The sequence below is a fragment of the Penicillium antarcticum genome (genome assembly GCF_028974205.1).
Source record: "Penicillium antarcticum strain IBT 31339 chromosome Unknown utg000007l_segment0_segment0, whole genome shotgun sequence".
In the NCBI taxonomy this organism is placed as follows: Eukaryota; Fungi; Ascomycota; class Eurotiomycetes; order Eurotiales; family Aspergillaceae; genus Penicillium; species Penicillium antarcticum.
The window spans coordinates 312,466-337,025 of NW_026695305.1; the positions used below are offsets into that span (position 1 = coordinate 312,466).

General features: G+C 47.1%; 6 protein-coding genes across 6 annotated transcripts; 2 read left to right on the forward strand and 4 right to left on the reverse strand.

Moving 5' to 3' along the window:
• Nucleotides 1-742: 742 nt before the first annotated feature.
• On the reverse strand, nt 743-1,122 carry N7508_007362 (uncharacterized protein; the record flags this gene model as incomplete). Its single annotated transcript, XM_058465426.1, has 2 exons — nt 743-940; nt 1,039-1,122. 2 exons carry the CDS (start codon nt 1,120-1,122, stop codon nt 743-745), a joined length of 282 nt encoding a protein of 93 aa, XP_058317828.1.
• Nucleotides 1,123-2,571: 1,449 nt separating this feature from the next.
• N7508_007363 (uncharacterized protein) lies at nt 2,572-2,767 on the forward strand (the record flags this gene model as incomplete). Its single annotated transcript, XM_058465427.1, has 2 exons — nt 2,572-2,691; nt 2,738-2,767. The coding sequence occupies 2 exons, from the start codon at nt 2,572-2,574 to the stop codon at nt 2,765-2,767; spliced, it is 150 nt and encodes a 49-aa protein (XP_058317829.1).
• A 611-nt stretch (nt 2,768-3,378) lies between these two features.
• On the reverse strand, nt 3,379-4,803 carry N7508_007364 (ankyrin repeat domain-containing protein; the record flags this gene model as incomplete). Its single annotated transcript, XM_058465428.1, has 1 exon — nt 3,379-4,803. The coding sequence occupies one exon, from the start codon at nt 4,801-4,803 to the stop codon at nt 3,379-3,381; it is 1,425 nt and encodes a 474-aa protein (XP_058317830.1).
• Nucleotides 4,804-5,390: 587 nt separating this feature from the next.
• N7508_007365 (hAT family dimerization domain-containing protein) lies at nt 5,391-7,823 on the reverse strand (the record flags this gene model as incomplete). Its single annotated transcript, XM_058465429.1, has 4 exons — nt 5,391-5,899; nt 5,952-7,237; nt 7,289-7,422; nt 7,521-7,823. 4 exons carry the CDS (start codon nt 7,821-7,823, stop codon nt 5,391-5,393), a joined length of 2,232 nt encoding a protein of 743 aa, XP_058317831.1.
• A 5,897-nt stretch (nt 7,824-13,720) lies between these two features.
• N7508_007366 (uncharacterized protein) lies at nt 13,721-18,619 on the reverse strand (the record flags this gene model as incomplete). Its single annotated transcript, XM_058465430.1, has 4 exons — nt 13,721-15,100; nt 15,148-15,867; nt 15,936-16,442; nt 17,450-18,619. The coding sequence occupies 4 exons, from the start codon at nt 18,617-18,619 to the stop codon at nt 13,721-13,723; spliced, it is 3,777 nt and encodes a 1,258-aa protein (XP_058317832.1).
• Nucleotides 18,620-19,612: 993 nt separating this feature from the next.
• On the forward strand, nt 19,613-20,061 carry N7508_007367 (uncharacterized protein; the record flags this gene model as incomplete). Its single annotated transcript, XM_058465431.1, has 2 exons — nt 19,613-19,798; nt 19,852-20,061. 2 exons carry the CDS (start codon nt 19,613-19,615, stop codon nt 20,059-20,061), a joined length of 396 nt encoding a protein of 131 aa, XP_058317833.1.
• Nucleotides 20,062-24,560: the final 4,499 nt, after the last annotated feature.

Sequence of the window (24,560 nt, forward strand, 5' to 3'; positions counted from 1 at the left end):
GGCTAGAGATGACGGGACTCGCCTTACATTCTCTTTGCAAGCAGACTCGAAGAACAACCTCGCCGTGTACGAAAATACGGCTCTAGCAAGACTACACATCGGCTCCTCCCGGTGTCTTCAGATTTTCAGGCTCGAAAGACGCTAGACGCCATCAGAGGACAACGATGGTCACCCACTGGACTCCGGGGATCCAAGCCGGCAAGTAGGCTATCCTATGAGGGTGTTCAAATGACGAGAAACAGACGCTACTACGCGCTCCATTGGGTCTTGAATTAGGTAGACATAACAACGCATGACCTGATGAACCAAATCGACTAGAAGGTCGAGGGAGAGACTCGTCGATGCCACCGGTAGTCATAAGGAAGAAACAGAGCATGCGATGGTGTTGGTGCAGGGGAGTTCGAGTAGATAAGAGATTTGCTCGCTTGCATTCGAGTGATGGGAATCTGAGGGTGTCTTCTTGTGGTGAGACCCGAGTCAGCAAGTGTTGATCCAGTTGGACGAGGTGTCGTGCTTTACGTCTTTCATGAAGAATTCCCCGAGTGTAGGGTTGAGACAGATGGTCAATTAGGATCGTCATCATACCAGCTTACCAACTAGATCACTGCCAATTCTGTCCTGCAATGCAGTTACCAATATGCCATGTTGTATCCAGGTTCGTCGCACTCTCCGGCTGTCGCTTCAAGAAACCGCGCTGAATGCACCGGGCAAGTTCACAAGAGAGCAAAGGCGAGCGCCGAATTCACGTGCGACCAGAACTTATACAGTCGTAAATGGAGACCGCTTCCCATACGCGACGAGAGGCTGAGGCACTCAAGTCGTGTGTGAAGGCGGTGAGAAGGGGAAAGACGCGATGGTCGCCCGCCCCCTTGGTCTCATCTGAGTCGGCGGGAATAGGTAACTCGCCACGAGACCTTGAGCGGTTGGCGATGAGCTGCTCCTACGAGGGCATGGAGATGTCAGTGGTGTTTGTATTTTCGGGCACAGACTTGGCAAAAATCGAAACCGGCGCAGCAGGAGGCGCGATATTCCACTCACCACATCGTGGGCAACGAACATCTGGAGCTTATGCATCCTGCTATTGGCCCGCGGCCTTAGTCTGCGGTATTTGACATAGGACATGTTGCATGGTTTGAAGTGACAGGGCCAGAAATGGCGTGTAAGCCATGACCCTGCTCGGAGCACTGACAGAGTGCTGGTTTCGACTCACTCTGGTGCGCTGTCAACGATTTCTTGTCCATTATTAGCTTGTGCATCGGGCAGATGACTCACAGGTACTGAAGGTCAAAAAAGACACGGGAAAGTGTTACACGGTTTCTACGCTGGTGTATATTGGCCAGAATGCACGGTTCCAGTTCTTTCGCATCGTCTGTGAAGTCAGTCCAGTTTCGGACGAGTCGCGCTGAGATCTACGACTGTATGAATTCGGTTTTTTGCATCAATTCATTCAGAGGGGGCACGGTGAATCCACTAATTTGGTGGACAAAATGTTCGCATAGATACTTTGACGATCTTGTAGATTGGTCGCCTGGCATGGATGCATTGTAGACTTGGGGGTGATAATTTCTCGTCTCTCACAAGAACTTTGCAGCTTGTCCGTCCACATTGTATCTATAGACGTCAGTACAGTGGAAATCCAGTAGGTCAAAGGGAAGAACTTATCAGGTGCCTCGAACCGAAGGCCTGCTCGACTTTGCGCAGCAAGTGACAGTGTTGTAGAAAAAATTGCTGGGGGGAGAGGGTGAATTTATAGGTTTCTCGGCTCCCGTCGCATACGTGCTCTATTATGGACCAAACGTTCAAGAACACGACACTATCCTAAGTGAGGTCTGTTGCAATTCAAGCCTTTGTTCTACCGCAACTATTTGCAGCGAAATTTTTGGTGTCATGTCAGATGCCCATGGAGAAAAGAAATGCTAGAGTCATGTTGAGAAGGAGTCAAAGTGAGTCGGTTAAGAAACGTTGGCTCACTGTTGAATCTACGGTCCTAATACTGAGGCAATCATTCTCGTCTAAAACATGGAATTTTTCTGGCCTCGCTCGAGTGTTGATTGTCTGCGCTGTGTATGGTTCTGTCCCTCTAGGCTGCGGAAAGCGTCAGGCCGCGGTCGCGTGGGCACGGGTACTTCAACCCGTCAACCCGTTGAAGCTTGGCCGTCCTTGCTGACGGGAGTCAACTTTTGAACCTGTGATCATGGTTGAGATAGATATCCTTTTTTCGATTTTCTTTTTCTGTCCTCTAGATTTACTCTATTTACGTTTGGGGTTTCTGAGCTCAACGATTGTGGAAAATGCGTTGTGATTGAATATATATCTTTTGGACCGTTCATCACCAGTAAGCCGCTAATATGAGGCATTTTCACCAACCATCAACACCACGAGTCTGATTACCAGCACCATCATTAAACGGACTGCTAACAGAGTGCTGAGATTGAAAAGCTGACTACGCTGATTGACTTTCATGGTGAAAATGAGACCGAGTACCTAGCCACCGATGTCTTCTAGTCTATAAAAGCCTCCAAGAATTAGTGGACATGCTATTGCCCAGATACTCGTTCCCGTGCGATCAAGATGGATACCCCTAACAGCACGCCAGACCAGGGAAAAGAAGGAGAACAACAGCCCAGTGCATTGCCAATCATTTCTGAAAAAGAGAATTCGCGGGAGGCTTCTGATCATGTCTCTCCACTGGTAAGTATGGCGGCTCAGCTTCGAATGCTCTTGCTGACCATTACAGCTCTCCCCTCGCAACAGGAAGCAGAAATAAGACATACGTGGGCGATCGAGCCTTTTCGACCTATTTTAAAAGTGCTAGAAGACCTCGAACGCGACGATCCCAAATCTCCTTTCCCGCGGCTCGACTTGTCGGGCTCTATCGACGCCTATGGGATTCGTGCGTGTCCAAACACATCGATGGCCAGAACCTAGAGCAGAGCAATCGGATCTTGAAGGAGGCTAGCAGACACCTGACTAAAGAGAGGGATGGACTTCAGCTGCGCCACGACAAGCAGCTGTCTCGGCTGCGCTTTTTTGAGCAGGCACTGGAATCATCTCGGGGTCGACTGACTTGCGTACTTGATGATTGGAACCACCCGTCCAGACTCAATCTACATGTACCAGGGTTCTTGGATTACGCAAGAGAAGGGTGAAGGGTTGCATATTCATGATCGCCCTAGGTCTTACTTTTCCAAATTGGCAATAATATGACAACATTGTAATTGAGAGATAATTACCGCATGGAAAGTAGCTTACATCTGGAATAGCATAGCCTTCGTGGAATGTTCTGCGAATAATCCCGCATGTTCTAGTATCGCTTTTATTACCCCAATATATTATAAACAAAAAACTACGGATCCAGTGACAATGTGGGCAGTGTAGCTAGCGGAGAAAGTGTCGATTAACTCGGCCGTCCCGCATTGCATCACGACAGCTACCCGAAGTAGATGTCGCCAGCTCTTCCAGACCACCAAACCTTCTCCCCGGAGACCGCTTCAGCAATCTTTGCGGAGTGTTGGCATCTTCCATTCTGCTTCCAATGGCCCTCTGGATGCAATCGTTCCTTGTTAGATGCAGGGATTTTGCCAAACTGAAGTATGTCAGTCTCGGATTGACCACAAGTGCATTAACAATCGAGGAATGCCCGCCCCTGACCGCCAACATCAATGGATCCTCAGAACATTGATTCCTGAGGTTCACATCAATCCGATTATGGCTTAGTAGTGCCTGAACCATCTCCAATTCACCACAAGCGGCGGCAATGCAGAGAGCAGTGTCGTGAGTTGCGATCGTGCTTTCATTGATGTTAAGACGTGCGTCTTGCTGCACCAAGAGTCTTACCACATCGAGATGGCCATGTGCAACCGCTCGACAAATGGGCGGATCTATTACATCCATTCCATTGATCTCCACGCCCTGCACACTTAACAGACAAGCAACCGTGCTCATGCGTCCGTGATATGCGGCCACGGAGAATGGAGAGTGGCCTCCAACACAGAGATTCAGACTGATCCCTGGCACCGCAAGCAGCCGTCGTAGGAGCACGGTATCCAACCTGGCCGCGGCGTGGTGGAGAGATGTAGACAGCGTCTCGAATCTCCCGCGGCCTCCAACAAAATTGACGTTGATGTCTTTCTCGGCCAACAGCCTTTCGGTTATCTCGTCGCATGACGAGTAAGTCGACAGCCAAAGTGGCGTATTGCCATTTTTGTCTTTGCAGTTCACGTTGGCACGGGGGTGACTTAGGAGCAAATTGACCATTTCCAGGCGCTTGTTTCGAATGGCGAGGTGGAGCGGCGTATAACCATTCCGGTTCTGGATGTCCAAACTCAGGCCCTTTTGTCCGAGAAGCCGTTTGACAACATCTACCGACCCATAGGATACTGCATGGTGAAGAGGTAGCTCAGCCTCCTGTGATGATTGGGTACCAAGAAACACCTCGGCCATCGGATCGTTTGAAAAAATCATTTCCATCACGGGTCTATTGAAGCGACATGCCCAGTCCCATGGCGAGTGGCCCGAATCATCCTGTAGATCAGGGTCGCTGCCTCTAGAAAGTAGCAGATGCACGAGCCCTATTCGGCCTGCGAAGACTGCTAGGTGGAGCGCCGTTCGGCCGTATTTGTGCTTGATGTCCACCTGGACGTTGGGTTGTTCTAGAACGCGCTTGACGGTGGAAAAAGTTCCGTAGTGGATGGCATACCACAGGGCGCTCTCCCGCGCTTGATTTTGAATGTTGATGTCTAGATCTCGACAATTGAGCAAGAGGTCGCGCACAGCAGCGGAAGAGAATTTCAGCGCCCTCATTAAAGGAGTTTTGCCTCGGTAAAATGCATTGATGTTGGCGTTGTGCCGGAGCAAAACCTCCGCAAGACCAACGTTGTCGTATTTGACGGCCAGGTGCAACAGATTGCTGTTCTGAAATTTGATATTGTATTTCCAGATGCTGGGCTGCAGTCTAAAATCGAGGTCTTTGCATGATTTTGCGAGGGCAAATAATGCACTACCGTCCAAATACGACACAATCCACAGCAAAAGCTCGTTGGGCAGGTCTCTGATTAGACCTCTGCATAGCCCACAAAGCCCATAGCCCAACCCAACCCAACCCACGAATGGGTTGGGCTTTGGGCCCATCCTTCGAGCCCATCGGTGGGTTATGGGCCCAGAGTGAAAGCCCACAGGGCCCATTTCGGCCCATAATGGGCCCCCATTATTCACCAAACAATACAAACATACCAATTTATCGCAGCTGTATAAGTAATGCATTTTTCCCTGGTTTTTTTGGGTATTCTAATTACTGTCTAAGCCGTACTTGAACCATCTTCTTCTTCTTATAAGCTTATATGATTGATTGAGAAGATATTAAGTGATAGATGCTAGGTGGTTGAATTATATTAATAATGCTCATACATATCATCCTCAACTCGCATCCTCTTCCTCCCTGATGTACGCTGCTGAGTATGAGTACTCGGTAATTGTGGTGCAGCAGCATCATCATCATCTCCGTCAAGACTGTAGTTATCAATATCTATCAAATCCCCAGATAGATCACCCTGTTCTTCAGTATCACTAATCTCATCAATCTCAACATCATCCGGCGTCTCATCCTTCTCTTCCATCAATGCGTCGATCTCATTAGAGGTAAAGAACTGCTTCAATTCCTCCGCTTCCTGTACATCAAGGTCAAACTTGGATGTACAGAGGTATAGCATTAGCTCTTCGATGGTGCCCGATTTCAAAGAGCCGCGGCGATAATGGCAGATATCGCGTGCAGTATTAAACAGACGTTCCACACCAGCGCCTGTTGCTGGGATTGCAAGATAATCCCGCGCAAGTGAAGCGATAGCTGGGAAACGAGATTCATTCTCTTTCCAGAATGAGAGCGGCTCCGAATCAGTTACATCTATATCAACATTAGTATCTATTAGATAAGTGATCGGAAGGAATCAACCTACTGCCATCAAGATACTGCGTTATTTCATCAACAACCGGATTTGACTTGGGGATAGATTTCTGGCTTCGAACAAGATTGTGAAGAACTGATCTTGGTGTCGATGTAGAAGACTCTTGCGGGCCCTTAGCACTAGCAAGACGTTCCTGGATCGGAGTAAGTGCATCCTGGAATGCTACTCGATACTGATCCCGTAGCTCTTTAGCGTCGGACCAGTCATCAGAAAGAAAGAATTGGAATCTATTATCCGGCGACAGCATTGTACAAACTGCATAGATATGCCCTCGCATTTTATCAGTCTCCTTGTAGTAGTCGCGTAATTTTGACCAGCTAGCATCGAGTGAAGCAAGCATCTGCTGCTTCCATACAACCCGCTTTCGTTTCAATTGTCTTTTTGATCGTTCAATATGCTCAAAAAGCAAATTATAGATCTCAAAGACAAGATGTGATGTTACATCTCGTGTCTTTGAGAGAGCAAGTGTGTAATCAAAGAATGGCTTTGTAAGACAAAGAAGATAGTCAATCTGACGCCATTGATCATCATCTAGTGCGAAGTCTTGCTCATTGAACTGATCACAGAATTGTATGATAAAGATACGGAGTCTCTTGGCTCGCCGGAGCATAAGATATGTTGAATTCCACCGAGTCTTCACATCTTGGAGAAGCATAATCCCTTGCCCTGAAGGTTGAAGTGCGATAAATGAATCTCGGCGCTGAGGACTAGCGCGGATGTATACAGCAAGTGCTCGTATTCTTTTCAAAGTATGCGAGATATCCCGTTTTTTTGTATTCGCCCTTGCGAGAGTAACTTGTTGCTCAGTCCATTTGGTCTCTGTAGTCTCATTCTGAGGGACTGCGTTGAGACGGTCAAGTAGCTGGTTCAAACTCAATTGGATCACATGCGCAAGACAGGGGATGCGGATGATGTTGATATCCCGTGCATTAGATAAAGATTGTTGTAGCAAAGATTGCTGTAGTGTATCAACCAGAGTCTTATTATTCGACGCATTATCAGTGGTCAATCCAAATATCCGGTCCTCAATTTCATGCTGAGTAACCGTCTGCATGACAGTTGTACTTAGGTTCACACCGGAATGTGTTCCATGAAGGGGTTTGAAACCGAGTAGCACCTCGCGGTAGACCCAGTCAGCATCGATAAAATAGCCAGTAATGGCTATAAATGCTTGCCCAAATGGAGATGTCCAACAATCCAATGCAATTGAGATCCTTGCATGCTCCGGTAGCAACCTAAGTATATTCTTTTGCCGCTCTTTGACACGAAGAGATAGCCTACGTTGAATTGTAGTAGCGCATGGTATATCCAAAGGGCTTGGGGCTAACTGTGATTGCGAAATCAAGAGACGAAAGGATGGGTTTTCGACAAGTCGGAATGGGAGTCGATTGATGGTAATGAATTGTAGGAGTTGATCGTTCCAGTCTTCTTGCGAGAAAGATGCTTCCGCTTCGGTATGACCCTATATTGATATTGATATAAGTAAGTAGTATGAAAAAACGATAGGACTGTATATACCGATTGAATAAACCCTCTCATTACCCCCTTTTGCTTCCGTACCCCTGTAGCTTTTTTACAAGCTGCAGTTTCCAGATGACGAGTGATAGTCGTTGTACCATGACGGTTGACCTTTTCAGTACTCTTACCGTTGCTAGTTTGTTTCTTAGTGCCATAAGGATGCTCAAGGATAAGACCGCAACGCTTGCACATCACCTTCGGGCTCCCAGAAACTACATGCGCCACTTGTTCATACTGTTTCCAGGTCTCCGAAGCAGCACCATGCTGGGAGTCCCATGGAATCATCGTGTTGGTAGATCCATAGTCGGTCTGTAACCACCAATCAACCCAATTGCTGTGATTCATGGCGTCGAAAAGAAAATAAGTGCCTATTCTACCAGGACCGACTCGTTGAAAGCACTGAAAGTGTTCTGCTTCTAAGGCAATTGACGAAGGAACAGACGGCTGAAGAAACGATGAACCACTACGGTGGTAGCTGCTGGATGCCTGATGAGAGGTAGTAAATGATATAGTATCGAGGTCAGGCTCAAATGGGTCGAACTGAGATGATCCAAACTCGGTTTGCTGGCTTTGCGACATGATCAGTTGACGATTCAATAATGAAGATTGATTCAATGATGAAGATGTATAGTAAGAAATGTATAGTAGGAAGGATATAGGCTTTCAGGGGGATAGCTTCAAGGTCATACATTACAAAAGGCCATTTCTTGAATCTTGATAGTAGCATTAAACAGCAAATTGATGCAACAAACAGAGGATTCATCATAGTGCTAGTCAGAATTGAAACGTATGATTATGATACTCGTATATGATTGACTACATCGTGCATATTAAGTGGGCTCAGCCCATCCAAAGCCCATAGATAGCCCATTCCCAGCCCATTTCCCGGTCCATTTCGCAATATTATAATCCAAAAAATTTCACCCGATGGCTCAAGATATATTTTTAAACCTCTATTGCCTCGAGATGAGCTATAAAATCACATATCTATAAAAGCAGAAATAAAGAAGGAGAGATGGGCTATCTGTCAGTATAAAATTCAATCATGTAAACCTACAAAATATGAATTTGATACTTGGTTTTATACTTCAACAGAAAGATGCACCTAGTTTGATCTAGATAATATATATATCTCTTCATGCTGATACTCAGTACGCTATAATAGTATGAATTCATAGTCAAATTGGATCCTTTTTGGGTGACTTTGTATGAAATCTGGCATCATGATGTTGAATTCAGTATAATATCTACTCAATTCCTACAATGTTGTACTTCTGATGGTGATAATATAATGATACTGAATATACAGGCTGGAACTTGCGTAAAATACAGCTATTAATCAGCTACTTTATGCATGCCAAGACTGTATTTGTGCGTAGAAATGGGCTTTGATGGGGGCCTTATGGGCCCCCATTAATGGGCTGTGGGTTGGGTTGGGCTTTGAATATTAGGCCCATAGCCCACTGTGGGCTGGGCTTTGGGCCGGGGGTATGGGCCCATTTGTGGGCTATGCAGAGGTCTAGTCCCCGAGGCCGAATCGGCACCGACCGTACTCAGTGATCAGGTTTTGGATCAGATCGAACAAGCATTCATCGAAAAACAAGAACAGCCCCAGTTGATCGAGGCTAGTCAGCGTGACGACGCGAATCCATGGCTTCGACGGACCCAGTGGGCCGTGTATCTACGTGGAATCAACCCCCAAGACTTGCGAGACAGCGTCATAGCACCCGATACCGAATCGGCCGATCCGACCGAATTAGCTGCTTCCGCTATTTGGGATTCGATGGCTACAGTAGCCCGAATCAGCTAGTTGATTTGTACAAAAACTAGCCATTCCATTCGCACCGAGGCCGTCCGTACGGAGCGGGACCGATTGCCGCATCAGCCATTGCAAGCGTACATAGATGCCGAGAACATCGAGAGACATACGATTCCGTGGCAGCAAATCTTGATGTTTTTCGTACGTACGCAGGCGTCGCACGAATAGGCCAGTCCATATTACCGGTTTTCGAAACGGCAGCGTTTAGCGTGGAATTCGCTTTGGAAACTAGCCCAGCCAGGATTTAGCGCGCCAGCCAGTCCAGCCAGTCTAGCTAGTCCAGCTAGTCCAGTCAGTGCTAGTTCCGACAGGGCCGGTTTAGATGATAATAGTCAGCGAATCGCTAGCGAATCAATAGCGAATCGACGCATCAATAGCAATTCGCTATTTCAACTGGCGCCTATTGACACTGCGTGTCTAGAATTTTGTATTGAGCTTCTGAACCATCGGACCAAGGTGGAAGACTACGAAAGTGCGCTGATTTGTGCCACGGCAGTGCTTGGTCAGGGCGAGGCTAGCTAGCGTACCGCGCAGAGCTATCCACCCATTTTATCGAAGCTTATTAAGATCGCACGGTTCATAGTGGTCCACAAGGCGTTAAAGCTAGATCCGACAGCGGAGATAATGCTGTCTTAGCTTACAGAGCATCAAATGGCAGGTGAATGGGATACCGAAAGTCCACTGGATTCACCTGAATTTGCGTTTTTGACGCCGCCGACGCCGATATCCGACGATGACTTTTACAATTTCGAGACTGGCCCAGTTCCAGTATCGACCCAGTCATCCCATTTTGTCCAATTCAGCCAGGCTCAGCAGGGCCAGCGGTCATTTCGTGAGTGGGTGGCTGAGATGGTCAGTCAATTTATGGTCCGTGGAACGAATAGCCCGATGCAATGGCTGTTGGATCTCCGTACTTACGGCTTGAAGATCCATTATAATAGCACGACAACAGGCCACGTTGGCTGGATAAATCAAGACCAGCTATTGTATCAGCAATACAACTTTTCCATGGGGGACTTCCGGGGTTTCGTCCACGGGCTGATTAGTTCGACACGGCAAATACTCCGTGACGAGCTATTATTGAGCACGGAGACTGGGTCAGTTCCCGCGATTCCGTGGCGGGATATCTGCGATGATCCCACAGAGACGGCCCAGGGATGGAGTTTTTTGAATGACACCCGTACGCCGTGGCCCGTGGCTGGCAGTGAATGGATAATGAATCAGGTGCGAAACGGACCGCTACGGCATCGTTTTATTGAAAGCAATACAGGCCGGCTACGAATGACGGCGATTGACGTGTATCTTCAACGGGTGGCCCATTTTCGGGAGAAGCTTGCTATTGCCGTTCATGTCAGTGGGGGCCAGCCAGCACGTGCCCCAGAGCTATTAAGTATTCGATATTATAATACGAATAGCGGCGGCCATCGCAATATTTTCATCGAGGATGGGCTAGTGGCATTTGTGACGCAGTATCACAAAGGGTTTTACGCATCGAATGACACCAAGGTGATTCATCGGTATTTACCCCGAGAAGTCGGTGAATTAGTGGTCTGGTATTTGTGGCTAGTACTGCCGTTTGTCGAGAGACTGGAGGCGTACGTGGAGAAGGTGCGGAGGATGGGCCATTCCGAAATTGAAGTGTAAGTCATCTGGCCCATTATATATAGGATTTATTGGGCAACTGGCCACTAAAGCGTTATATATCACCGTTTTACTTGGTCTACTGGTCAGCGATCTAGTATATATCACGTTATATTAGGTCCATTGGCCACTGATCCGTTATATCACGTTTCGATGCTAATTCCAATCAGTCATCAGAGACAGGCGTTTTTATGGTCCCCCGACCCCAGTACTGGCCGGGATTGGTCATCCGAACGACTCCGTGAAGTGCTGAAGCGTGAAACCACCATTGGACTTAACGGGCACGCCATCAATTTGAACGCGTATCGTGATATTGCTATTGGCATTAGCCGTCGGTTTATGCGGCCATCTAGCGTATTCCCGAATAACACGCGTCAGGATGTACGAGCTGAGGCATCCCAAGAGGATGACGAAGAGAGCATGAATGCGGAGCAATGGATGGGCCATATTGCCGATTTGCAAGCGGCCCATTCATCCCACGTGGCCGGCATGATTTACGGCCGTGGGATCACCGAACAGCCCGGTACGACGGCCCACCGGCGAGAGATGTTTCGGCTCAGCAGCACCGATTGGCATCGGTTTTTAGGGTTTGTGTCCACGGATGACGGGGGTGCCGAGAGCGCATTAGGACTAGGCCAGTTTTCGCTATGGCAGAAAGAAGCCGAAATTGGCCGTATAGAACGTCGATGGCAACTGACCCAGGCGGCTATGGAGTCCGAAATGCAACGAATGATGGGGAATCGCGCGGTGCGGCTTCGGGGGTGCAAGCACCGGCGTTGGAAGCTATTCAGCAGGGCCAGAGTCCGGTAGTGGCGGTGATGCCGACAGGGGGTGGCAAAAGCTTGCTATTCATGCTACCCGCGTGGATCAGCCCCCGTGGGGTCACGGTGGTGGTCGTGCCGCTAATCGCATTACGCGGAGACATGGTCCAGCGGTGCCAGCGACTCGGCATCTCGTGCGTAGAGTGGGAGAGCCGTCGGCCGGCCGATCAGGCATCCATCGTACTCGTGACACCCGAATCGGCTATTACAGAGGATTTTATGACGTTTTTGAACCGACAGCGTCTCGGCCATCGGCTTGATCGGATCGTGATAGACGAATGCCACGTGGTGCTCAATGATCAGGCCAATTTCCGGCCCGCCATGGCCCAGCTAGGCCGTTTGATCGTGGCTCAGGCTCAGATGATATACTTGACCGCTACGCTGCCACCCACCGCGGAGGATCAGCTTTTACAGCGATTACGGACGACGCGAGAGAAGGCCCATATGTTTCGAGCACGGACGAATCGGACAAACGTGGCATATCGGATCTGGCAGCCCACGCTGTCGAATCGATATCGTAACAGCTACGATTGGATCGAGAGCCCCGACGTGATCAGCTTTATCAGAGACCGTATCACGCGCGCGCGTGTGCAGACAGGCCGAGTCGTGATCTACGGGCCGACCACCAAGACGGTGGAGCAACTGGCCCAGCTGATTGACAGTGAAGCATATCACAGCCGCACGTTAGACCGCAAGGGCGTACTTGCCCGCTTTCAGGCCAACGCTACGGGGGTAGTAGTGGCGACTAGTGCGCTAGGAATGGGCGTGGATATCCCCAATATTCGGAGTATCATTCATATTGGACTTCCCCGGAGTTTATTGGATTACGCGCAAGAAAGCGGACGAGCTGGCCGAGACGGGCTACGCAGTGAGGCCATTATCATCCAACCCGACGGGTTTGAACGGCCAACGTGGGATCCCATCCACGAAGACCCAGTGAAGGCGGATGTCGAGCAAGACCGACTGAACCGATATATATATCAAGGATGTTGCCGACGGGTGATATTGGATGAGTATTTGGATGGCCACGTACGGCAGTATTGTGATACTACGGAGCAGCGGTGTGATCAGTGTGATCAGAACTGGCAAGTCAATGAAGAAGTGATGAGCGAAACGGCTAGTGAGACAGCTAGTGAAATGGCCAGTGAAATAGCCAGTGAAACGGCCAGTGAACGTGAGAGTGACAGGAATGGGCCATTTCCAGCATCGGATCCCATGGTTTTGTCCCATGTTTTGAATCAGTCAGCGGAGACCCCCGTGCAAGCATTATGTACGGAGCCCATGGAAGACGTCCAGTATAGCTCCGTGGAGAGAGGTCAGGGTGTCGAAGAACTGAGCCAGTTTCCAGCCGATTCGGAAGCGAGTGGCCAGCGAAGTGACAGCGAATCCATTGGATTTCGGTCCCAAGTCGGATCCGTTAGTCCGATATATCGCCGGAGTATTGAGCCAGTGATACGCCGTCAGCCAGTGATACGCCGTCAGCCAGTGATACGCCGTCAGCCAGTGATACGCCGTCAGCCAGTGCAGTCAATTCAGCCAGTGGCAACGCAGTCAATTCAGCCAATTCAGCCAACGGCAATACAGTCAATTCAGCCAACAGCAATACAGTCAATTCAGCCAACAGCAATACAGTTAATTCAGCCAATAGCAATACATAGGCTACGGCAACATCCTCAATATCCACGGATATCCACATATCCTCTCCGCAGATTGCGGATATAGTATGTCACCTAATATCCGCAATCCTCAATTTTGTGGATATGGTATGCAACCCAATATCCTCCGGATATTTGAGGATATCCAATGGATATAAAACAGGCCAAACATGCCAAGACTCATGGCCTTTTTGAGCGTGCATTATTTATGCGGATTCTATTGTATTTTTCAAGTACTCATAGTGTAATCATTATTGAAGATTTTAATTTGGTAAACAAAATTGTAGCATATTCATGTTACGCAGACTATCTGAGATCAAACTGAAATCCATCAGGTAATCTTGGTTGCTTCCGAATCCGCCCCGACCGTCCTTGTATGCCCTCATCTATTAGCATTTCTGGAAGGCCATCGTCATCGTCATCGGAAGCCTCGGATAATCGTTTCCTTGATCGTTTAAGCTGTAGTTGCTTACTTCGATTATCAGTCTTCCCGTCTTCTGAGTTCTCATCGTAGCTTTCTATCCGTTGTGTATCCTCAATGCCTAGCTCTTGTTCCTCCTCTTCATTATCACTAATAGGCTCGACAGTTTCAAGCTGGGGTATTGGTTTCCGAGCTTGATCTAACAATACAGCTTCTCCGGCGGAAAGATGCTCCTTTATAACCTCAAACTCCTTCTGCTCAACTTCAAATTTAGTGGCGAGCTGATGAAGCATCAATCCTCGGATCGTACTTGGTTTCAATTGGCCACGACGATAGTGGCAGATATCGCGAGCGCAATTGAATAATCGCTCAACGCCTGCACCACTAGCTGGGATAGAAAGAATATCCCGTGCCATTCTTGCAAGAATAGGAAACTCGTTCTCATGCTCTTTCCAGAATGCTCGGGGCTTTTGTCTCTCAATCCCGCGGGCAAGATACCTCGCAATCTCATCATCTTCAGGCTTTGAGAGCTTATCCTGTGGCTGGTTCTGAGAAGCGCAAGCGGTATCAAGATCATAATAGTCGTCATCTCGGGCCTCTCCAGTGGCATCTTGCACGACCATAGTATCTGAATCATGATGAAGCATATCTTTATATCGATGAAACTCTCGCTTAAGGACTCCATGGTAGTGTTTGACGTAGTCAATTTCACCTTGCCAGTCTGTTGATGCAAAATATCGAAGCTTTTTTGATGGGCAAAGGATCGTTGCAAGTGCATATATTTCACCGTACGATTCATGATCAGTAGCAGTGTAATACTTTGATAGCTTCTTCTTTGCAGTCTGAAGAGCCTGGAGCATACTCTTCTTCCAGATAACCCCTTTATTCTTCAATTTTCTCTCAGCTTCATCAAGGTGAGAGAAAAGCTTGTTATAAATACTATAGATGTTATGTGTAGTAACATCCCTAGTCTTTGATAGCATAGTAGTGAAGTCAAAGAAAGGCTTGGTAAGAAGAAGAAGATATTCAATCTGTCGCCACTCTTCTTGATCAAGTTTGAAGTGGAGATATTGATGATGTGTACAATACTGATCATAAAATGGTTGTAGCCTTTTAGCACGGTTAAGCATCATAAAGGTTGAGTTCCATCGGGTTTGGACATCTTGGATAGGGATCAAACGAGGCTCCTTAGTTTGCAGGGCCATAAATGCCTCCCGGCGTTGTGGGCTTGCATTAATAAACACAGCAAGACCTCGGATCTTAGACTTTTTATTAGTATGAATTAAAAGACTAAGGATGAGAAGTAATTCACCTTTTTTAGAGTATCCGCAATTTGTCTAGTTGAGCTAGATTGTTTAGTCTGAAATGAATGGGTTCGTTCATCAGACCACTCCAGCTCAATCTCTTTATTCGGTGGCGTCACTTTCAGCTTCCCAAGAAGCTCATTCAAGCTTAACTGGATCACATGCGCAATACATGGAACTCGGAAGATCAACGTATCCGATCGGCTTTGTGACTGAATTGTCTCTTGGATATTCATCATCAGGGTGTTATTATTAGTTGCATTATCTGTGGTCACGGATAATACGCGGTCGGTGATTTCATGATCAGTCAGAAGCTGAATCACGGTCTTACTTAGATTCTCACCCGTATGTGATCCGTGAAGATGCTCAAATCCAAGAAGAACTTCACAGTAATTCCAATCTTGATCAAGGAAATAACCTGTGACAGCCATAAATGCTTGCTGGAATGGCGACGTCCAGCAATCAAGGGCTATTGAAAGGCGACTCCTATCTGGAAGCCTTCTAAGAATCTCTTTTTGGCTGCTTTTGACTGTGGAGTCGAGATAACGCCGCATACTTCGCGCAGATGGGATATTGACCTTGCTCGGGGCTTGTTGGATAACCTCTACTAGATCCTTGAATTGGGTATGCTCAATGATTCGGAAAGGTAGGTGAGCGGTAGAGATAAAGTCTAGTATCGCTTTTGCTAGACGCTCCTGGGAGAAGGATGGGTTTTGTGGGAAAGTCGGCTTTAGGATAGTATATAAAGATAAGTAAGAGAGATATTGAGAGTCCAGGTTATAGATGAAAAACATACCATTTGTTTGAGCATCTGATCAATCTTCTGGACAGGCTTCCGAGTACAGGAGCCTGCCTTGATATGTGCATTCATTGGCGATGAACCAGCACGGCGGAATCTTGGATGAACAAGGGTACAGAGACATGTTGTACACATAACTTTTGGCTTGCCAGTCTTTTCATGTGCAACTTGATTGAAGTTATCCCATATATTAGACGTCTTTTTTCCATCCCAACGGATAGAGTCTTGTATATCTGGCTTTGATCCAAACTCTGTGTTTAGCCACCAAGTTACAAAGCTCTTCCGGGATTCATCCATCTCCCGACTAGGCTTAGAGGAATAGAGGACCCAGTACTGCTGAAGAGGGGGGCCAACACGAGGAAGCGAGAGAGGTGCAGTTAGAGATGAAACTTGCGACACAGATGTCAATACAGTCTGGCTGCTAATAAGAGCGGATATGTCATCGGAATGAAGTATGTCGGGATTCAGACCTAGATCTGAATCGGCGTAGAAGGAGTACTGGGACTGAGATGCCTGTGAGTAAGACATATTGTACTTGATCACGGGTTACCTAGGAATAGGCATTAAGAGAAAAAGAGAGAGAGAAACGTACATGTAAGACTAGCTGGGAGTATCAGGGGTATAGCAAACAAAGTCACGACTCACGGGCGCGTTTTCCACATATCTTGAACTTTCAATGGCGATGATTGGCTGTTACTAATCACTAGTGCGGATATTTGAGGACAATTGAGGATATCCGTGGATATCCGTGGATATCTGTGCGGATATCCGCTATATATCCTCAATTATCCTCAGGCATTGATTTCAGGGAAAATAAATCAGAAGTCTATAATATCAGAGCTTCCGACCAAGATTTCTTCATAATGTTATACAAATTACACTTTAAGAAGTTAATACACTTTTAAAGGTAGATCAAACCATTTTTTTCATATCGAGCTTATTAGATTCAACAGATAAACAGCGATTTCAATCGTATCTACTGAGTTCAGCTAAAGTATTCTCTACTACTATATAGAGTAAATATATATTTCTACGGTAAAGTACTATAGAATAACAAAAACTCACCTATATCCTCTAATACATTTAAAAGTGAGATTAATACTGTAAGTAATGATAAAGGCGATATATGTTGCTCAATACAAGACTATTTCTTATTATTTCATTGCCGAATAGGATAAACAAGGTCGGAATTATGGTCATGACCGAACATGTATATCTTTTGTTCTGAAAAATAAATTGGTAAGCTGTATAAGAGGCACATGACTACCTCCAAGTAGATGATTTATGCTAGTGCGGATATCCGCAAAATATCCTCATATCCAAGTGGATATCCATGGATATCCCCATTGAGGATATGGTATTGAAGCAATATCCATTATCCTCAATTTGTGGATATGGTATGTGACCCAATATCCAATGGAGAGGATATGCCGCAGTCTATGTAGAACGCTGCTCCCCCTACTACTAGGGGGGGTAGGGGTGCGGATGCGAATATTGACTTTGTCAAGCACCTCGGTAGGGTTATATGGTAGTAAACCAGCTGCCCTAAAGCTATTCTGGATGGTTTCAAAGGTGAATGCATCCGATCGGGCTTCGGGATAGTTTGATAGGAATTCAAGCTTGTCGACAAAATCAACACCCGCGCGCATCCATCGATCAACGATCCGACCGTACGATCGCTTCAGCGGCGCAAAACAGCCAATATCAAGCGGCTGTAGTATATGAGACGAATGTGCAGGCATACAGATTGCAATGATATCATTTTCCGCGCATAATTTATGGAATCGGGGTGTCAAATGGCTACTATGGCCGTCTAGTATCAAAAGTAGCCACCGACCTTGACGACGGCTTTTTGTCTGCGGAATGAACGATTCCGATAGCCAACGTAGCCCAATCTCGTTTGTAGTCCATCCATTTTCACTTTTGTCAAGCCGCCAGCCCTTCGGAAGGTATTCGAACCATCCTTGGATGAAAACACGGCCTTTAAAGATGATATATGGATCAAGCGCGAATCCGGAGCCAATACATTCGATCGCCGTCACCCACTCGCGGTTCCCTGGCTCTGCAACGGCTCGCTTGCCGTAGTATTCCGACCGAGTGACGACTTTACTAGTCGCTGTAACGCCTATCGCGAAGCCAGTCTCATCAAAATTGTAGATATCGGCGTCGGTGATGCCGTACCGGCAAATCGTCTGGTGGACCTTGTCAAACCACGCTCGAATAACCTCTGGATCTTCGTTTTGGGCTCGCTGGTAGTTATATTTGCGTGAAAAGCGGCTTTGGAGCTTTGGTTGGCGTCGAACGAAGCCGGTTACCCAATTTTTGCCGACTTGCGCTGGTCGCTTTGATGATGCCTTCGATACGCGCTCGGCGAGCAGTATATCGGCCATTTCTCGCACCATACATTGCTGAGGGGCCTGCCCGCGATAGTCAAGGTCAAATATCCACTTGACAAGGGATTCCTCCTCTTGTACGGTCAATATATGGTTATTTGCGCGCGTATCAGGGCGAAACGTCTGGCCGTTGACGCGTCCGCGGAGAGTGGAGCGGGGGACATTAAAGATGCGCGCAGCCTCACGAATTGACTTTATTTCGCCCTTTTCTATAGCTCTAATAGCTAATAATAGGGGACCCTCCTGCTGTGCTAACTTTTGGCGATTCTGATTGCGCATGGGTGGCATGGTGGGTGGTTGAAATTATCTCAGTTGCATTATTGACGCGTTTTTCGATGGGTGGGCGGCTCTCTCGGGGTGGGCGGCTCGTACGGGAATTACGTTAATCTGGTAAGCTCACGTCATCGAACATTGAGATACGTTGTCAAAATCACTGCAACATGACTGCAAGCGCGTCGTCTCTAGCTGTAAAAGGGGGCCGAGGCCGACAGGTCATCCACAAAGCAAATCGCCTTGAGCTGAGCTGCCTCCTCAAACTAGGAATAGAATGACCTCAACGCACATCAACGCGGCAGGGCATGCGACTTGTCTGCGTGGCTCAGCCAGACTCTTCAGTCAACCGCCCCTCATGCCGATGTAGTTAAGATAATGCACTGGTATCTGCAAGGAGAGCAGTTAAACGCTTAGCCACCATAAAGAGAATAAACCACTGGGTCTAAGAGCTATAACCAAGTCTAGTATCCATGAAAATGCTCTGCAAAACGGTTCATAGGGCATGAACAAGCCGTTCTATCTTGCAATCGCTAGGTAAAATCCCACCCTAACCAGAAGTGCGGCTCTGTCTTTCCGTAACAGAGTAGCCGAGTTGATCCCAAATCAACTTTTGGCTTTGTATAGAGACCTCAAGGATCAATTACGATGGGGCTTTGTTCCTGATCTGCACCAGCCTCGTATCACAACACTAAGAGATAGCGATGCGGAATATCCATAATTCCGAGAACCCACTGCGCGCCAACAGATGGCTGTGATCACGTGGTAAGGTATTTGTTTTGTTTGTCTGGGGGGCATTTTCCCGACCCCTCTATTTACCTCACCTTTCCCGAAGTTTTTCGTTTCAATATACCGGCACGCCGGCCACGATACCGCGGCAAACAAACTTAGGTTGGAGTGAGTTACATCTACTCTCTATCAGAAGACACTATACAACAAAATCTGACCCTTAAGCCTCTGTTGAAGAGGCCCAAACCCCTCAGTCCGGCGAATCGACTTGACAGATTCCTGATGTCTCCTTCTTCTATCGACCCAAAAAGTTTTGACGAGTTACGCTCGGTTGCCCGGTGGTTTAAGGATGCCGAAGTCGCCAAAGTTGAGAAGAAAGACGCTGCTGGTGATATTCTAAGATGCGTGGACAATGGTCGCTTTACAAAATGGACGCCTTTTCTTGAACAAATGAATTTGCATAAAGAGGTATTGCTACGATATTCTTATCGTGAGTAAAAATAGCTAATAAACATTTTCAGGGTAACGGTTACGCTCTTCTGCGATTATCAGGAACAGTGAGCATCGAGAAGGAGAAGGGGTTTGACACTATATTTTTCCCTTTCCAGGATGTTGAAATTGCCGGACAAAAACTGCATTTTGGGGACTTCTTGCGATTAACAGAGACACAACTACTGACTACAACTTTGGATTGTCTGATCGTGGTCGTACCGGGACTGAAAGAGGAATAAGTATTGGTTCAAACATTCGGACATTCACATAGCAAACACGAGAAAGACTTTCCATAACCGACCGCATATTTCTGTAACGGTTCAAAGACAGCTTCACTGAAGTACAGAGACGGGTTGTGGAGGTGCCCCGTTTGTAAAGGCCGTGGATAACTCATTATAGGCTACGGGTGAATTTCCAGCAACCGTATTGATATCGTGGTAACATGGCTCGACAACGTGTGTGTGCAGGTCTTGAGATATCATGGTGAATTCGTCTGACAGTGTTGGGTCGATGGACGGTTCTGAGAACAACCCAGGCTGGAGATTTTCTGTCGTCCTAGAAGCGGTGGTAAAATCCGAGAAAGCTGAAGGATAGAATGACATTGCGCCATGGGACAGATTTTGTGTTCCCTGCGGAATGCATGTACTGAAATCTGAGATGGAGGTAGGACAAATCGACGCAGGAAGGCATGGTTCGGGGTGTGCACCTTGAAGGGATGATTGAAAATCCGAAACTAACGTAGGAGAAAGTGATGTGTAGTTGAGAAGTACCGGAGAACCATTTTCTATAGATCCCGATGTCCTACCTGTGAAGTCCGAGATAAGGGAAGGTCGAAGTGAGACATGCCCATGGGCCGGACGAATCTCTCTTGAGTCTGTTGACCAAGGTGCTCCGAACTGGGACGTAGGATGAGGCTCGGATTGATTTCCTTCATGTGACATTGATCCAACGGCAGGAGTCTGTAGTAGAGACTCGAGGTTCTCGTCGACTGTGGCGTGTTCCCCGTCATTTGTTGTGTTTGCGGCTGAGAGTCGTGAATATTCTGCATCGCAAACGGTTCTCCCAGTCGTTCCACCTTGCTGTGATGAAGAGGTGCAATGGCTAGATTGTTGAGAGCCTTGCCGAAGAAAGTCTCCCATTGAGTGTCTCTCAATATCTATTCAGTGCTTGCCCGTTAGCATGCGGCTTCAAACAGCTCGGGAAAAGACAGAACGAACCCAAGTCAGACTCTGCGTTCTGTAAGACTGTCCATATAGTCTCCGTGAGTTTATGTGCCAAGATATCGAGACTGCTCCTGTCTTCGGTATTCAAAATACTGCTGCGGTTTTTGAGTCGTGCAACTTCTTGTGGCCGAGGATGACGCGTCAAAGGTAGCTCTATGATACTGCAAGGATATCAGCATGGAAGATACAATAACAGCGTAAAATGATTACCAATAATCGGCAACGTCTTGGAGTGAATAAAAAAGATTTCCCAGATGGAAGTACTGGTCGAAGCGCTCGGTTTGTCTGACACTGCCAATGTCTCGACACAGTTTGTCAATCCGCTTTCCATCGTTAACCCATCCCGACATATCGGGGTTAGTTGTTATCTGCGCCATCCGTGTACGTCTCTGGCACATTTGAGTCCACCCAACACACCCAGACAGGCGATAATACATCACTTTGAGAAGTCGTAGGCGTATTTTATCCATCCCAGTACGGTTGCTCAATTTTTCCATATAGGCGTTCATCCCATCGAAAGGGGACTCTGTCATTTCAAGCCGACTTTCACCTTCGTGGAAAAATGACAACGGGTTGTTGTTCCAAACTAATACTTTATTCATAAATTCCTTGTCAAGTTTGAACTCAGTATGGATAGACTTTGTGAGTTTCCGAATTTTTTTGGGACGGTCGACTTTTAGTTTGCCGCTATTCTTTCTTTTCGTTTCGTGTTCGGGATCAATCTTTTCCTTGGCCGTATCAGGTAAGCCAGACCAAAGACCGTGGAGTAAAGAAAGAATCTTTTTGATATTACACTGTTATTAGCTCTACCTCGGGTCGTGGTGAATGGATCAAAACACACCTTTGGGTCGGTCAGCATAGCTTTGATATCATTTTTGCCGGATTTCTCAGCTTCAGAGCAAGCTCCAAACACAGCTTGAGCTGCCATTTTGCTATCAGTCAGGCCCATGAGGCTGGAACTTCTGCGTTGATCGGTACAAGGTATGCAGCCTGAACGGGTCAGTGAAATATGAAAGGATTATGGGGTCGCAGCGTCGGGCGCAGGGCTTGGGCGATTTAACAATCACATGATCTGGGGAATTTGGAGCGCCAGTGCATACATACTTTCCAGCTTCGTCGAATGCCGGCGGCTATTGCGGGTGCGTGATTGACGGCACAGAAGATCCGTCTACCAATGAAGGTAGCTGTGCAATTATATGGCGCATTTGATTGGGCAATGGGATATATCGCAAGGCATGTGCTTAACTAGTTCGGAATGACTAGGATTTCTGCAGCGGCGTGCAAATGTGATTAACCAATTTCTAGTGGTAGTGGGAGGACGGTTGGCATGAACTCAATGATTGGTCAAAAGGCGTTCACCTCCCATGTATCTGCCGGCAGTGTACGTTTATGTAAGCACCTGGCCCTTTTAGATATTACGACCTACGTTGTGTCCGATGTATTGAAATCCGTTGCCCAGCCATTGGCACGGGCATGATGGGGACGTTGGTAGACACATACAAGGTTGGTTTCAGCCGACGACCCGACCGTCGACCCACCCCGCGAAAGTTGCCCATTTGAGGAAATCTTACTCCACACGCTACGGCTAGAAAAAGTCTAGTGACAGGCGCAAGTGACCTGCAAATGAGATACAACTCCTGACTGACATCGGGAAGGCTAGGAAAAGATATGATTGGTCATCTCACCGTATTTGGATTCAGCCAATCTGGAAATTTGGTATTTTACCACTAGTCTGGACTAAATCAGTAGTACTCCGAATACAATCTACGTTCCGTACGGTAAACCTGATCAACTCGGGTACGCATTGTATTAATGTCGGGAGTGATATGGATATAGACCCTCTCGGCAGTGGTCCGTTAGTTCAGCCAATCAATCACCTCAAGGTTGGTTCCCTCAGTGCGAGCGCGTACGGACGTCCTGTGATCGGACAGAATTTGCTGGAGTAACTATTTAGAAAAAATTGTTCTGTCATCCTGATACGCACTCATGCACTCGGGTTAGACCTGTATCTACATACGCATTATTGGACTGTGGCCCACGCAACTCCGCAAAAATACGACTAATACATCATACCAGCTACAAGTGACTCATACAGTGGTGTAACAAAAGTATTTGACCTCGAATACTTAGGCCTAGGACCCACTTTCCTAATACTGCGAGGCAGAAACCTCATAAATTCAATTCAATTTGATAGCTAGTATGCAAATCCTTATACTTAATAACATTAGCTACCCTGTCAGACATAATTTCCAACAGATACTTAAATATCTCAATATCTAAGCCATCCTTAACGCGTTGAAATATAGCGTACATGTTATAGCGCGTTAAAACGCGAGTTAGAGTACGTACTAACAGAGTAGGCGGTATTGAAGGCGGGCCCCGAAGTACAGGAGGTCAAATACTTTTGTTACACCACTGTACCTACCCGGGCGGGGATTGAGCTATCCCCTTTTAGGGAAGGAAATTTGGGATCCCAAAAACGGATTGCCATATCAAGGGTTTCAGTTACCCCTACACTGGCGGCATCCGATAAACCCGTGTGTCAATATGGCTTCAAATCTTGAATTGACCGTATCATCAAAATTTACCTTGGTAACTGTCAACATATGTGTGAAGTTTGTAAGTTGTTATGGGCGAACTGATTTACGTGGCCATAGTGCGCCAGACAGGGCTCGATGGCTCCTGAAAATATCTTGCGCGCGATAAGGGAAACGAAGAAATGCATAACACTGACGGGCTTCGTACTGGAGTGAAATGACCAGGAGTCAACGCTCCATCCTCTCTTCAGTGCCGGCGTTCACATGGCGTCCCTTCAAAGTCCATCTTGCCTTATATTCGCTTCAGCCACAACCACTGCCACAATGATATAGACCCAAGCTAGCCCCAGAGCCGCAAACAGCTTCCCTCAATCTCATAATGGAGATATAAACGTTCCAAGAATTTTCACACAGTCAATATAACTTTTATGCAGTCAAAGCAGTGCTAACTATCAATAGTCGTTACCTTGCATGACGCCACTGACCACTACATGATGGCTCTTTCTAGGCTCAAGGCGGCGTGCAAAAACAAACACCCTTTCATTAAATGTGAAATAACCCAGGTCGGTTGATTTTATCTGATACTGACTACACAGTCGACGTACTACATTCTCAGCAGTAATCTGGGTATGCTTTTCCAAGCACCTTTATGTCGAATTCGTGAGAACGAAAGCTTCAGGGTCATTTAACTCGATCGAGTCACGCATACTTCATTGGCCTTTCATGAGCATTCTGGATCCCATGCGACCTGTTTTATGATATGCAATAGATTTGATATTGTGTATGAGTCCAGACTATTTACAAAACGCGGTTTTGGAACAATCTGATATTATCCAGAGCCCCGACAGCACAATTGAGCAATGGCTAGTCGAGTTTTCCACGGGCGATTTCAAACGAGTATCTCGGATAGGTACATTGGAACCTGGGGCTTTTTGGTTTCTGCATTGTCTGGCTTTAAATTGATTGTTCTACCTCAAC